The sequence below is a fragment of the Hyla sarda genome, chromosome 10, assembly GCF_029499605.1.
Source record: "Hyla sarda isolate aHylSar1 chromosome 10, aHylSar1.hap1, whole genome shotgun sequence".
NCBI lineage: Eukaryota > Metazoa > Chordata > Amphibia > Anura > Hylidae > Hyla > Hyla sarda.
In genome coordinates this window covers 110087549-110103957 of record NC_079198.1, presented here as the reverse complement: position 1 = coordinate 110103957, position 16409 = coordinate 110087549, and the positions used below count along the sequence as shown (strand labels likewise).

The window sequence follows — 16409 nt, the reverse complement described above, 5'->3', positions numbered from 1 at the left end:
GGCTAGCTGCGTAGCTTGTCCCTATTAAAATCAAATTTAGGCGAGGGTCTAAAAGTGAGGCTATCCAGTACTAGTGTTGAGCGGCATAGGCCACATTCGAATTCGCGATATTTATCGAATATATGGACGAATATTCGTCATATATTCGCTAAATTTGCATATTCGTAATATTCGCGTTTATTTTCGCATATGACAAAATTTGCATAAGCGAAAATTAGCATATGCAAATGTTCATGTATGCAAAAATTCATACGCCAGGCTTACACAGTAGTATTAGAGCCTTCTTTACACCACACAAGCTGGAAGCAGAGAGGGTGATCACTGTGATGTGTACTGTGAAAAAAATAATAAAAATTAAAAAAACACGAATATTTGTAATTGCGAATAAATAGTGCTATATTCGTGAATAAAATTCGCATTGCGAATATTCGCGAGCAACACTACTCATCACTTTCCTTCATGCACACAAGACGCCGGTCAGTGTCAGCTCCTTGCTTTCCCTCGGCATATTCACCATAATGGCTTACAATATCACCACCACCACCATACCTACCACCTCCAGTCCTATGTTCGGCCACTGCTTCTATATCCACCACCTCTGCAACACACTCTAAAGGCCGACTGCCCTCATGGCTAATGCTTTCCTTTTGCTTAGCACTGGGGGGCGGGATTTGGTAACAGGGATGTCGTCACCTGGGTAGACAGGCACAGTTAAGCAGGCACACCATAGAAATTCATTTAACTGACCTCAGCCAGTTTTATTGTTAGGTTGAGGTACAGAACATAAAATATAACAAACAAAATCCTAAGCCTGTCCAGCCTAATACTGGGCACCAAACAAATTAGTGAAGTCCATACCACTTGACGTGCTCTCACAGGCTCCATGCAGATAACCTGTTCCCAGGCTGAGAGAGAGCTGTGTCTGCATTCTCAGCCTTATATCAGGCCAGCACACCTGATGAGTGATTACCTGACAGCCCAAAACCCGGACTGTCCGGATGGAATGGGGGCCCACCCTTTTCTCCCCACTCCAGCAACACAGGCCCTAAAAAGATGTTTTTTTTTACAAACCCGAATTTCAGACCGGTCTGCATAGACCTCTACTGAACATTTCCCTGGTTGCTTTTTAAATGACAGAAGTGAGGAACCTTGGGTACAAATAGACCCCGTCCACTACTTCTCCAGACACTCTGTCACAGTTGCTACTTCTACCACCAGACACCAGGCTGCTGCTGCTACTTGTACTGGGCATGGGCAAATGAGTGAATATGCTTATTGGCAGAGCACATGTTAGGGGTGCTTTTTCCTCTACCCCTTTCTCAACCATTCCTTAAATGGGCACTGTCACCAACTTTTATTTTTGATATGTTGTAGTACTATTTTTTTTAATTAACAGTGTGTATTTTACGTTTGAAAACCGGCCACTAGGGGTCACTCTCCTAGTGGCCGGCTTCAGGCTGGCGTGACGTCACGTCTGAATTCGAACTGATGCTGGCCGGGCAATCTGTCATTCATCCTGCGCTCGCTCCCAGCCTGTCAATCAAACAGGTGGGAGCGAGCGCTAAGAACAGAAGAAGTGCGCATTGGCTCCCCTGCTCCCTGGCATCGCACGCCGGCCCCGCCATCCCGTCGCTGCAGTCCTGCACTAAATTCTCACGCCGGCCCCGTCGCTGAACTGTCCTGGTATGTCTGGGCGGGGAGGGGATAGGAGCGGGTTGTGCGGCGGGTTCGGGTAGCGGGGTTCAGGGGGGGGGCAGGGTTTTTGGGTTGCGCCGCGGCCATGTATTGTTTTTAACACAGGGTGCCTCCAGTTATTTCCCCACTACAACTCCCAGCGTGCCCTGACAGCCAATAGATGTCAGAACAAGCTGGGAGTTGTAGTGGTGAAACAGCTGGAGGCACCCTGTGTAAATGAACTAAGGGCAGAAGTGTCGGCCCCAGCAGGCATCAGTGACATGGTGCCTGCTTGGGAAGTGTGACTGGTAGTGAGCACACTACTAGGCAGACAAAACTACATTTTTTATATAGTAAAAAAAAAATTTAAGGCAGGGAGGAGGTTAGGGATAGATGGGAAATAGGCAGGGACAGAGAGGAAAAAAAGGGATGGTGGGAGCTACCCTTTAAGAGACGTTTTTTAAATTTAATAAACATACCAACTTAGTTTAACCACACAGGTAACAAAAAAAAACATCTGCTAAATAAAATTTACTTACATTTCACCTCACTGATAAGTTTTAGTTATATCTATTTAAAGGTGAGGAGGAAAAAAATGCAAAAACAAAAATGGGCTGTCTTATTAGGGAGAGAAGATTAATGGGGTTATCCAGGAAAAAAACTTTTTTTATATATCAACTGGCTCCAGAAAGTTGTAATTACAGATTTGTAAATTACTTCTATTAAAAAATCTTAATCCTTTCAGTCCTTATGAGCTGCTGAAGTTGAGTTGTTCTTTTCTGTCTAAGTGCTCTCTGATGACACGTGTCTCGGGAACTGTCCAGAGTAGAAGCAAATCCCCATAGCAAACCTCTTCTACTCTGTGCAGTTCCTGAGACAAGCAGAGATGTCAGCAGAGAGCACTGTTGCCAGACAGAAAAGAACAACTCAGCTTCAGCAGCTGATAATTATTGGAAGGAGTAAGATTTTTTAATAGAAGTAATTTACAAATCTGTTTAACTTTCTGGAGCCAGTTGATATATAAAAAAAAGTTTTTTCCTGGAATACCCCTTTAATGGGTTTGCAACATGAGAGCCAGGAAAATGATGAGGAGGAGATAGATCGTGAGCAACCTGGTAGCCTGCAGCAAGACCAGCAGGGTCCGTATTGTGGGACCCCTGCACAACAGCAAGCAGTGTCACCTATCACCTTTGCTCAATTTCTGTGCAGAGTGATGTTACATTACACTGCGTACAATAAGACCAAAAAAGGGTGCGTAGTAATTGTCATATGAGGAATGACATTCGCCTTACACCGATACATTTATACAAGGCCGGAAGAAGCGCAATCAGCGTGAAACCAGCCAGCAGTCACCTCTGAGCGCCCTGCAGAGCGTCTGAGACCGGAGACGTCTGTAGAAGCCGATGTAGCAGAGTCTTCCTACTGAAGCCTAGTGGTGAGTGCGGGTAACTGCTTTTCTCGTTGAGTTCACTATATTGTGACTTCAAGTTGTCTGGTTCCCAGCACCGCCTGACTCGCATGCCTAGGACCCATTCTCCCGCAGTGACATACAGTGCGGTTGCCCTACAGTCCTTGTCATCTAAGCCACAATAGTGCCACTTGATCTCCCATTGCATTTATAATCCGCTCTTTGGGGATATGATTGACTGCGCTGAAACATGTGTCAGTTGTTCTGTGCTGCAGAACAGCCTCTGGTGTTAATTCCTTAGTCTTAAGAATAATTGTCCCTTTAAGAAACAATGGCCTCCAGCCCATACAAGTGGATTAGTCGGCTATGTCCTGTCCTGTTTACATGGAGGGGGGGATGCCAGGACTTGCTGCCATGAGGAATGTACTACCTGCAGAGGGGTGGGGGGTGTGGTTCGGTAGGTCGAGGAGGTCAGCCAGAGGACAGGTATAGGTAGAGAAGGTGGGGAGAATCCAGATAGATTACACCACCCAGGGGAAGAGAATTAGGAAGTTATGTGATAGTAGACATCAGACAGACAAGACAGGAACTACAGCAGCGTAAAATAGAAAGCTGTCTAGAAAAACATAAAGTGCAACACTTACAGGATCAATCTCCATGCCATGCCTGGGAAACCCTCTGCTTTACTTACCTGGTGCTAATGCTGAGTTACTTCATACCTTACCCTACAGTCACTATTCTGCTGTCTTATGTTGTCTTATACCATAGTGTGGTGGCCCAGAAGAGCTGTACAAGCTGCTACTGCAAACTAAGGTTTGCTGGACAGTCTTAGGCTAGGATTCCACTTGGTTTTTTTCACAGAAAAAAAACGCCAGAAAAAACGCTGGTGCAATTTCCTGCGTCTGACGTTTTTTTTCTGGCATTTTTGCATTTGAGTGGAAATTGCATTTTTGGCCCCTGTGGCGTTTTTTTCAAAATTTGTTGGGTACCAAAAAAAATAAAATAAAAAAAGGATGCAGAAGGGATGGAAAAATATGTATATCTTAATGTATTTTTTTTATAACAACATTTTTAATTTTAATTTGCGTGTTTCACTTTTTTTTCTCTATTTTTTTTTTTTAGGTAGTACTACTACTCCCAGCATGGAACAGACTGTTCCATGATGGGAGTAGTAGAACCTGTACTAATAGACATTTCGCCCTGGGTGTCACTACTGACACCCGATGCTATCGTCCATAATATAGCGGAGATTCATATTTACACCCAGATTAGGGACTGGCCACATGGCTGCAGCCAATCACAGATCTCACCGGGAAATATCAATGAGTGATGTTCTATTCACATCACTGGCCAGAGTATAGTGTAGAGATGAGGAGCGCAGGAGAAAACCGCTCTGCATCAATGCAATAGATAGGACCCCCCCTGTGAGCTGTTCTTAACTGCAGGTACTACTACTCCCAACATGGAGCACACTCTGCTCCATGCTGGGAGCTGTAGTACCTGCATTAATAGACAGATCGAAGCAAGTGTAACTTCTGACACCTGTTGCAATCTGTCTATTAATGCAGGTACTAGAGTTCCCAGCATTGAGCTAAGTGTGCTCCATGTTGGGAGCAGTAGTACTTGCAGTTAAGGAAAGATCACAGCGGATGTCACTCCTGACACCCGCTGTGATCCTCCTGTATAATGTATAGATGCGGCAGCCACTCTTCTATGGTCCCCTACACTGCTGTATATATACACCTATTCATAGTTGTGATTGGCTGGAACCATCTGGCCAATCATAGCTCTCTGCAGGGGACCGGCAGTGCAGGGGACCATAGAAGAGCGGCCGGCCACATCTATACGTTATACAGGAGGATCTCAACAGACCCGGGGCGATCTGTCAATTAGCACAGGAACTACTACTCCCATCATGGAACAGGGTGTTCCATGCTGGGAGTAGTAGTACTACCTAAAAAATGTAAAAAATAAAGAATAAAAAGTGAAAAACACACACTACATTTTTATTATTGTTGGCTACATTTTTAGTGCCCTGCCCGCACACATAAATTGATCCCTGTTTAAAAATGTATAAAATGTTGTTATAAAAAAGATAAATTTCGTTAAATACAATTTTTTCCATCACTACTGTATTTTTTTAATTATTTTTGGTCACAGCGTTTGTTGGCCGAAAAAATTGGCATTTCTGGAAGTGGCATTTTTCTTGCCATTCTCCCCCCCCCCAAAAAAAAAAAAAAACCAAGTGGAATTCCAGACTAATATGTGCCTGAAGTGCCCAAGTTTCTATGTTTATACACTGCACATGCATATTATTGTTTCTTTCTAGTAAAACATGCAAACACTGAGTTATCTACAGAGTGTAAGAAGTTTTCGAAATTGTTATGCATTGTCTATACATGAAATGTAAAGAGAACAGTATATGGTCACATGTCTATCTCTTGTCCAATAGTTGTAAAGCTTCACTCCTGGGAGAAGAGGTTGAACCAATTTTCTACTTACTTGATCACAGAGCGCACACATGCTCCGCAGCTCCTGTCACCACATAAGGAGAGATTTTTAGGTGTAGCTATTCAGGAACAACTTAAAGTGGTTTTTCAGCAAAAGAAGCAATCTGTATATGGTGTCAAAAAGTATAAGAAAGCAATTTAGTAGTATAATGTTATTAGCCATGGTGCACAGATCTTCCATATGAGCTGAGCTGTCTGAGCTGTGACATCACTTCATACTTTCTAAATGTAGATAGGCCCTGTCCCTCCCCCCCCATTTTTTTCTGTCTGCTTAGTCTGAGACCAGTTATGTAAAGGGGGGAGTTTGTATTACTGCTTATTAGATTAATGACCTATTAGGGCAGCAGGAAGCCTTTCTCAGTCACAGTAGTTTTTTTCAGAACAGGCTCATTGCTATCTTATGTAATGAGTCATAAATCTAATGAGCAGTAATACGAGCTCCCTCCTTCATATAACTGGTCTTGTCCTGAGCCGACAGGAAGGGCAGGGGGATGTGGGACAGGAGCTCTACATTCAGAGAGTATAATACCATGTCCCAGCTATAAGCCAGACAGCACAATTGATATGGAAGATCTGTGCACTATGGCTGTAAACATTCTGTTAGTAAATTGATTTATTATACATTTTTACACCATATACAGGTTGTTTATTTTGCTGGACAACCTTTTTAACTAAAGAGGCCACAATTCCCAGTCCTGTCCACACCCAAGATATGGATTGCACCACTAAAGCCACATGACATATCAGAGACTACCACCCTTACAGGGGTACTCTGGTGGAAAACAAATGTTTTCAAATAAACTGGTGCCAGAAAGTTATACAGATTAGTAAAAACCTTTAGCCTTCCAATACTTATCAGCTGTTGTATGCCCCAGAGGAAGTTGTGTAGTTCTTTCTAGTCTGACCACAGTGCTCTCTGCTGACACCTCTGTCCGTGTCAGGAAGAGATTTGCTATGGGAATTTGCTTCTACTCTGGACAGTTCCTGACACAGACAGAGGTGGCTACAGAAAGCACTGTGGTCAGACAGGAAAGAACTACACAACTTTCTCTGGAGCATACAGCAGCTATTAGATTTTTTTTTTTTACACCGGAGTACCCCTTTAACATACCAACACACTTTAACCAGCACATAGGGGAAGATTTATACAAAACATGTGTAGAGGAAAAGTTGCCCAGTTTCCCATAGCAACCAATAAGATAGCTTTTTTCCTTTGTGAAAAGGCCTCTGAAAACGATCTGATTGGTTGCTATGGGTAACTGGTCAACTCTTCCTCTGCACAGGCTTTGATAAATATCCCCCATACTGTGTAATAGGCCCAGTGATAAGCAAATGGACAAGCAAATGCTAGTTCTACGGCTGATCAAATCCTTCTTTATTGGCTGCACATTGCCCTATATAAGAATGGGAAGTGTGGCTGATGAATGATAGAAGTAAAGGGTCGTACGAACGAGCCAAGGAACCACACCTCTCAATTGGCAGCTGCTGCATTCTGAATACAGCTCTTGATGTGACTGGTGTATAACGTATAATGTAACTGAATTCCTGAACTGACATTTATCCTTATTTTGAAGCAGAAAGTTAAGCCTAAACTTTATGATTAAGGATAAGATAGTAAACAAAGCATCTAACATTGTAGTCTCTTGTTTTTAGCTTGTTTTTGGAGGGCACAATTTACTACTGGTCCAGGTCACCGCGTACTATTCGTCCAGATAGTCACCATTTACTTTTGCTTCAGCGGTTGACTTTTCACTATTGCTGCAGATGATCACCATTGACTATGAATCCAGGTTGTCACCACATTGGTCCAGGTGGTCACCATTTACTGGTGACTAAGAGTGTCACCACTAACTTTCTAATTAAGTTCCATTTACTGTTGGTTTAGGGGGATCACTATTTACTATCTAACCAGTTAATTATCATTTACTACTGGTCTAGGTGGTTACCATTTACTATTGGTGCAGGTGGTTACCATTTACTACTGGTCTAGGTGGTTACCATTTAGTTCAAGCGGTTACTATTTACTGCTTGTTTAGGGGATCACAATTTACTATCCTTTCAGGTGGTTGCCCATTTCCAGGTGATCTCCAGTTACTATTGATTCAGGTAGTCACCCTTGATTATTGGTCCAAATGGTTAACATTTACTTTTAATCCAGGGGGTCACCATTTACTATTTATCCTAGAGGTGACCATTCACAATTTGTCAATCTGGTCACCATTCACTATTGGTCTAGGTAGTCATCATTCACTTTTGGTCCAGGTAATCACCATTAACTATTGGTCCAGGTGGTCACCGTCACTATTTCTCTAGAGGGTCAGCATTTACTATTGGTCCAGGTGGTCAGCTTTAACTATTGGTCTTGGTGGTCATTATTTACTGTTGCTAAATGATTGGCCAGGGAAGGGGTTAAGAGTCACCATTGTCTTCCCCTCACTTACATAGTTATATTGGGCTCCCCATAGGTTCAGACATGTTCTCTAATAGATTCTGTTTTCAAACTGGATTCAGCCATGAATAACACAGAATCTGCCAAGGAACAGAGGAATTCACACAATGAACCTGGCAGGAATCAGACCGTGTTATTCCGTAGCGTGCACCGCTAGACAACTTTAGTCTGGTATATTACACGTGAAGGAATATTAAGAAGGCATAGTGTATGTATAACATGATGTACATGTATGTAACATGCCTACAGAGATCAGTCATAGACAAAATGGTCACATGATATACAGTGCTGGTTACATGTAACATGTCGATGAGGTCAGTGATGTGTATGAGGGTCACATGATGTACATGTACCACACCTGCAGAGGTCAGTGATGTGTATGAGGGTCACATGATGTACATGTACCACACCTGCAGAGGTCAGGGATGTGTATGAGGGTCACATGATGTACATGTACCACACCTGCAGAGGTCAGTGATGTGTATAAGGGTCACGTGATGTACATGTACCACACCTGCAGAGGTCAGTGATGTGTATAAGGGTCACGTGATGTACATGTACCACACCTGCAGAGGTCAGTGATGTGTATGAGGGTCACATGATGTACATGTACCTCACCTGCAGAGGTCAGTGATGTGTATGAGGGTTACATGATGTACATGTACCACACCTGCAGAGGTCAGTGATGTGTATGAGGGTCACATGATGTACATGTACCACACCTGCAGAGGTCAGTGATGTGTATGAGGGTCACATGATGTACATGTACCACACCTGCAAAGGTCAGTGATGTGTATGAGGGTCACATGATGTACATGTACCACACCTGCAGAGGTCAGTGATGTGTATGAGGGTCACATGATGTACATGTACCACACCTGCAGAGGTCAGTGATGTGTATGAGGGTCACATGATGTACATGTACCACACCTGCAGAGGTCAGTGATGTGTATGAGGGTCACATGATGTACATGTACCACACCTGCAGAGGTCAGTGATGTGTATATAAGGGTCATATGATGTTCAATTCTGGTTACATGTAATATGACTGTAGAGGTCAGTGATGTATATGTGGGTCATAAAATGTACAGTGCAAGGTACATGCAACAAGTCTACAGAGGTCAATGTGGGATATAAGGGATTTCAATGAGACAGGATGGAGTGAGTGAAGCAGTAGGTTTGTTGTTGTTCTCTGTTATCAGGTTCTACAGAATTCAGCAGAATCTTTCTTTTCCTCCTTACAGGATCTGTGCGGCGCCTCCACCTGTGACACTCTGGGGATGGCGGATGTGGGTACCATGTGCGATCCGAAACGCAGCTGCTCTGTGATTGAGGATGACGGGCTCCCTTCAGCCTTCACAACGGCCCATGAACTTGGTGGGTGCCCACATACAAGGTACCAGGGATAGAGAGAAGGGGGCAGGAGCTGGGCCCCCTTCACCATGGATGCTGACACACAAGAGGTGCAGGCCATGCTGGGCAGTACAGTAGCCAAAGCAACCGTACCACGCTCAACAAAGTTCCGCGCATGAGTGCTTTTACGATGAATAGGACTCATGCATGGAACTTCATTGAGTGTTATACGGTTGCCTCAGCAACTGTACCTCGCAACGTGGCCTGCCTCTCCCCATAATGGAACTGAAGATCATACAGCCTTACTTTGGACTTACACTTTCAAGATTTCTGCTTGTGCTTAGTAAATTCAAAAAACTTATTTGAATAAGCTAAAAACCCATCCTGACCTAATCCTTCCAATAATATTATATATAATAGGGAATGAGATGCTGTAGGGTGGAAACCACCACTTCCGTGATAGCTAAAGCCATAGAAAGACTGAGCCTGAGTCTTTTGATTTGAAAAAATTAGTTTTCCCCTGGAGTACACCTTTAACTATTGTATAAGGCCTGGTTCATAAGGTGGGAATCACAAATAGGTTGTAACCTTAGATTTCTGCTGGGGATTTTCACTCTTTTAATAGTGTATTATGACCATTCAAAAGGAATGATCCATGTCCTGGATTTCCAATACATTTGCTACATAGAATATAGGTGGAGAATATGTAACCTGTAACTTGTTCCCAGCATTTGAAATACCAGATATATGCAGGAATTGTGGTGTGTTTTCTTAGACACATTGGGACACACATTCCACTGACCAGCAGTAACAAATATGAAACGTCATCTGCTGCCAGACACCACTTTCCATGATCCCCTATAAGAAATCCTGCATCAGCTGACACAAAGGTTTGGATCTTTGTCTTTATCTTCGCTTGATGGGCAAGGTCTCTGTTATTTCCAGAAAATGATACAGTTCAAGAGGACGCGTCATCCAATGTTTATACATCAGTGTCCAAAACCTATAACAGGGTCAAGGCCGTTTAGTCTCAGTCTGGACAGTGAGGGATCTGGAAACGTATCTGGCCTCCAGCCTGAGTGGGTTCGACTACAGTAAATAGCAAACATGGAGAAATCCACATTACAAATAGAGACAAAGCACATAACTTGTACGAAACAACGGCGTCTGTCGCCTTCTGCTTACCCCCCGTTGTGTGTCCCTCCCCACTACTTGTGTCTATGTGAGTATTTTTCTACAATAAAGAAGACTGAGAAGAAGCGGTGAGTTGCCGGCATCTTTTGTTCTTCGTTCCTTGTAATCCGTTATCTACTGCACAAACCTCTGTGGAGGAATCCTTTTTACTGAATATACAGGGATCAATTTTCTGACGTTTCGGTCTATAAAGGGATCTTTATGGAGGTGTCTGTGTGAGTGGAAGAGATGGAACAAGTCTGGAGGATTGCAGCGTGCAGCGTGTGGACTTTCTGTTTATTGTGTCTATGGCACCAATTCCATTGAGTAAGATCTTACTACTTTATTACTACTCTGAGATCTTCAAAGAAGACCAAAGATGAATTGTAGTGTCTACATCCAAATAAAATGGCGGTAATGATGTGAAGGGAGAAATACTTATGCATTCAGTTATTTTGCGTTAAAAATCATTTATCCTGCACAAAAATGATCCACAGCCTGGGGATTAGGGAGAGTCGTCCTATCATGATCTGCAGCCTGTGGAGTATGAGGAGCCTTCTGGCAGTGATCTGCAGTCTGTGGAGTGAGTAGAGCCTTCCTGCCCTGATCCAAAGCCCTTCGAATATGAGGAGCCTTTTGTTGAAATTCGCAGCCTGTGGACTAAGCAGAACCTTCATGTCCTTATCCGCAGCCTGTGGAGTAAGTGGAGCCATCCTGCCCTGATCCATAGCCTGTGGATTGAACAGTGCCTTCCTGTCCTCATTCTCAACATGCAGTGAGCAGAACCTTAGGGTCTATTCACACGGTGGAATTTCCGCCTCAAATTAAAGCCCATAGACTTCTATGGGATTCCGCACTCCCATTCAACCTTCTGAAATTCCGCTTTCGGAATTTCAGAAGGTTGAATGGGAGTGCGGAATCCCATAGACCCTTAGGCTGGGTTCAGACTACCAAATCTCTAGACGAAAAATTTCCATTTAGAGATTCAGAGTGTGGCCAGTGCTGATTGACTCAGTCGGCGCTAGGACCGCTTGGGCATTGCAGTCCCCAATAGACTGCAATGTGTTCCGCAAGTATTTCCACCTGAAGAATGAGCACCGCAAATTTTCCGTTCACAAATTCTGCTCCAAAAATTCCAAAGTGTAAATTGGTGAACGAAAAATTCATTCACTTTTCAATAAGCAGAATTTCTGCCTGCAGGCAGAAATTCCGTAGTCTGAACCTTACCTAACAAAGCCATACTGCTTTGATTCGCAGTTTGTGGAGTGAATGGAGACTTCCTGAATTTCCTGCAATGATTTGCTGCCTGTAAAGTAAGCGGAGCCTTCCTGCAATGATGTGCAGTTTGTGGAGTGATGCTTCCTCATCTTACACAGAAGAATGAACACATGGAAAATAGCAAATAACGCTGAGTCACAGCTGCAGGTTTGGTATTTTTACACAGTGGAGAATCTCTATAACAGCTAACAAATACAGAGACACCTCCATGTTTCCTTATCTTCAGCCACTGTGGCTTATTTTAGTGCTTGAATCTTGATCCGCAGGAATTTACCCTCTATAAACACATCATTGAACTGTGTAAATCTGTCCTGAGAAGTTCAAGAGAATCTGTCACCGGACTCTCCATCACCTATCTAATGTTCAATCCAGTGCAGCTCAACTATGGTGGCCATAGGGGGCAGAATGAGACCTGGCAGCTTGTAGTATTGGGTGCAATTTGACATCTAGTCCTTGCTAGATATATGTAGTACTGTGTGATATATGTTTTGTGTTATCCTGCTCTGTGTGGTCCCGCCATGGGTCTATTTACACCCCTGCTGCATGATTCTTGGTTCATAAAAAAAACAAATATAGCCTTGGCAGCTAAACTAAGAGGATCACATCTTTACTATACCCAGTGTGCGGCTCCTTCCCCACCCAAAGTAATCTCCATAGACATTTATTGCTAATAATAATTGTGATGAGGGCTGATGGAATTACCCTAGGGGCAGATGGCATTAACCCCTTGTGTTCATGACGCCTGGGCATGGTTTATCCTCTATACCACCTGAAGGAATACCGCTGGATCCTGGACTAGGCAAGGGGCAAATAATGACTCTGACGCCAAGATACGGAACAACAGCTTTACTGAGTCAGACAGGTGTAACAGTCTATAGAGCTTGATTGGGCCCAATGAGGTGATCAGTGACTTTAGAGACCTCAGGGCTCGCTGGGACTTATGGTGGACTTGGACAATTTGCTGTAGAGCCCGCTGACTGAAGTCAGATTGACTTGACTATGGCAGACTATGACTGACTTCACCCCTTCTGTAGCTTACCAGGCTTTGTCTTGACCTGTGGGGTACTAAATTTTAGGATCCATGGTAGACTTTAGGCCTCAAGTCAGCAAAGACTTAAAGAGAGTGAGGAGGCTCCACCCATTACTTAAATGGGGGAGACTCTGGTGGAGTCCCATAGGTCACATGGTCACTGGTCCCTACTGGGTTACAATCACATGACAACAGGTCTTAAAGGCAGAACACATTTTATTTACAATACTCTATATAGCAAGCATAGAAGCAGATATATAAAGGAATATTCGTTATTTTTTTGTTTTTCACAGAGTACACATCACAGTGATCATCCCTCTCTGCTTCCAGCTTGTGTGGTGTAAAGAAGGCTGTAATACTACTGTGTGAGACTGGTGTGCAAAATTTCGCATATGCGGAAATTTGCATATGCTAATTTTCGCATATATGCTAATTTCCGCATATGCGAATTCCAGCTTATGGTAATTTTTATATATGCTAATTTTCGCAAATGTTAATTTTCGCATATATATATGCATATTTTCGCATATGCGAATTCCAGCTTATGGTAATTTTTATATATATGCAAATTTTCGCATATGCGGAAATAAAACACGAATATTCCGAATATGCGAATTTAGCGAATATATGACGAATATTCGTCCATATATTCGTGAAATATCGCGAATTCGAATATGGCCTATGCCGCTCAACACTACAGAACAGGAGAGGTTTGCTATAGGGATTTGCTTGTACTCTGGACAGTTCCTGACACATACAATGGTGGCAGCAGAGAGCACTGTGGTCAGACTGGAAAGAACTACATAACTTCCTCTGTAGCATACAGCAGCTGATAAGTAGTGTTGCTCGTGAATATTCGCAATGCGAAATTTATTCGCGGATATTCGCGAATATAGCACTATATATATATTCGTAATTACGAATATTTCTTTTTTTTTTTTTTTCACAGTACACATCACAGTGTGTAATACTACTGTGTGAGACTGGTGTGCGAAATTTCGCATATACGAAAATATGCATATGCTAATTTTCGCATACGCGAAATTTTCGCATATGTAAATTTTCGCATATGTTAATTTTCGTATGTGCTAATTTCGCATATGCGAATTCCAGTTTATGGTAATTTTTATATATGCTAATTTTCGCAAATGCGAAAATACAACGCGAATATTACGAATGTGCGAGTTTTAGCTCATACTGATTTTTGTATATGTTAATTTTCGCATATGTTAATTTTCGCACATGCGAAAATAAAACGATATTACAAATATGCGAATATTGGCGAATATATGACGAATATTCGTCCATATATTCGCGAATATTCGCGAATTCGAATATGGCCTATGCCGCTCAACACTACTCAACACTACTGATAAGTAGTGTTGAGCGGCATAGGCCATATTCGAATTCGCGAATATTCGCGAATATATGGACGAATATTCGTCATATATCCGCGAATATTCGCATAGTCGTTATATTCTCGTTTTATTTTCGCATAAGCGAAAATGCGCATATGCGCAAAGTAGCATATGTTAAGTTTCGCATATGCGAACTTTTGCACGCCAGTCTCACACAGTAGTATTACAGCCTTCTTTACACCACACAAGCTGGAAGCAGAGAGGGATGATCACTGTGATGTGTACTGTGAAGAAAAAAAAAAAAACGAATATGCGTAATTACGAATATATAGCGCTATATTCGCGAATAATATTCGAATTGCGAATATTCGCGAGCAACACTACTGATAAGTACTGGAAGGGTTAAGATTTTTACATAGAAGTAATTTACAAATCTGTATAACTTTCTGGTACTAGTTGATTAGAATTTTTTTTTCCCACCGGAGTACCCCTTAAAGAGCTAAGGGGATGCAGATTTCTAAACAGGGGTCATTGAATTTTTTATTTGTATTTGTTGCCATGTTTTGTTTTATGATTGTGCCATTCTGTTATAATTTACAGCTGATTATGAATCCCATAAGAAATAAAAGAAATGTGTTTGCCTGCTGACTCATGTTTTCTTTAAAAATGGTTCACATATTACAAATTCTCCAAGGCTATGCAAACTTTTGAGCACAATTGTATCATCTGGGTGTAGTGTGACTGTTGCACTTGTCTTTGTTGTTTTTCTTCTGTGTTGTTAGTTTTAACCCCATTCTCCATACTGTGCGGAGGCTGAGCTCATTTTCTTATCTTTCACAGGACTTTACTGTCCCAGATTTATGTTGTGAACTCGTCACCCACTAATAATGTACAGAATTCCTCCGATCTCTTCGAGAATTACTCCCCCCCTCCCCCCCTTATCCACATCAAATGCTTTACATATGGTTTGTACAATCTAAGAAATAAAATCACTGCGGGATGAGGGGCGTAATTCACAATTGCTCAATATCCCATCTTGTCAAATTTCCAGTGTCATAAATAAGGCTGCTGTAAAACTCGTCCTGTCTCCTTCCCTGACTGTGCTCTTCTCTGCCATAGGTCACGTCTTCAACATGCCACATGACAACGTCAAGGCTTGTGAGGAGGTGTTTGGGAAGCTGAAGGAGAACCACATGATGTCGCCCACACTGATACAGATTGATCGTGCCAATCCATGGTCTGGGTGCAGCGCTGCCATTATCACAGATTTCTTGGACAATGGGCATGGTGAGGATCATATTGTTCACCACAAATAAGGCGGGCGCCCTGGGGTCGGGGCTCATGTTATCACTGCAGAGCTGAAGGTCCTCCTCAGTGACAGGTCCTCTGCACCACATCGTCTACAACTTCTAATATGACCCCAGGATCATATATAAAAAAAAAGGAATCACACATCTGATCATATACTAAATCAACATTTCCATCATGGGTCTGAAGAAATTCCTACACCCTATTACATGGGGCCCCACGACAGACACTCTTGTGTGCTCATCCTCTGCCTCAACATGTTTATTAATACCAGACACATGTATATGAGGAAAGTAGCCGGATGCCATAAATATGCTTCTATTAACTTTTAAAGTGTACAGGGCCTTAAAGTCTGTGATGTATAACTGCACACAGCAGTCCATACAGTTGTCAGGGTGCCGCTATCCCTGTAGATTCTATAATGTATTACTGCATATACCAGTCCATGGAGAGTTGTCACGGTGCAGCCATTAAACACAAGGCGGGGCGATCTGATGATTTGGCTGAGGTTTTAGGGGTGCAGTATAATAGAAGTATCTATACAGCTGGCTGCTAGGTAGGGAGCACGCTGACAGCTGGGTCCAGTCTCTAATGATTTCCCCACTGAGCAGTGCCGTCCCCTCGCTGGCTCGCCTCTGACGCCTCTTTAAACTGTTTATTCTTGGCATCCGGTTGCATTTGTAAACTTAACACGAGATCTGGATCTGGATATGCCAACAGGAGGCGTTTGTGGGAACGACTGGACACTGGGGGGATTTCGGACATTTTAGGGTTCACAAGATTTCAGGGTGATTATCCCAATAGATTATCCATCCCTCCTATCATGAGATATTAAAGGATATCTGGATATTATAAGAAAGGGATATTA

General features: G+C 42.8%; 1 protein-coding gene across 1 annotated transcript in view; it reads left to right on the top strand.

Annotated features, from left to right (window-relative positions):
* The window catches only part of ADAMTS15 (ADAM metallopeptidase with thrombospondin type 1 motif 15), a 70102-nt gene that overhangs the window by 29946 nt on the left and 23747 nt on the right, over window positions 1–16409 (top strand). The window contains exons 2-3 of the mRNA XM_056542730.1: window positions 9286–9418; window positions 15353–15520. Coding sequence (XP_056398705.1) covers window positions 9286–9418; window positions 15353–15520 — 301 coding nt within the window. The remainder of the gene's footprint in view (window positions 1–9285; window positions 9419–15352; window positions 15521–16409) is intronic.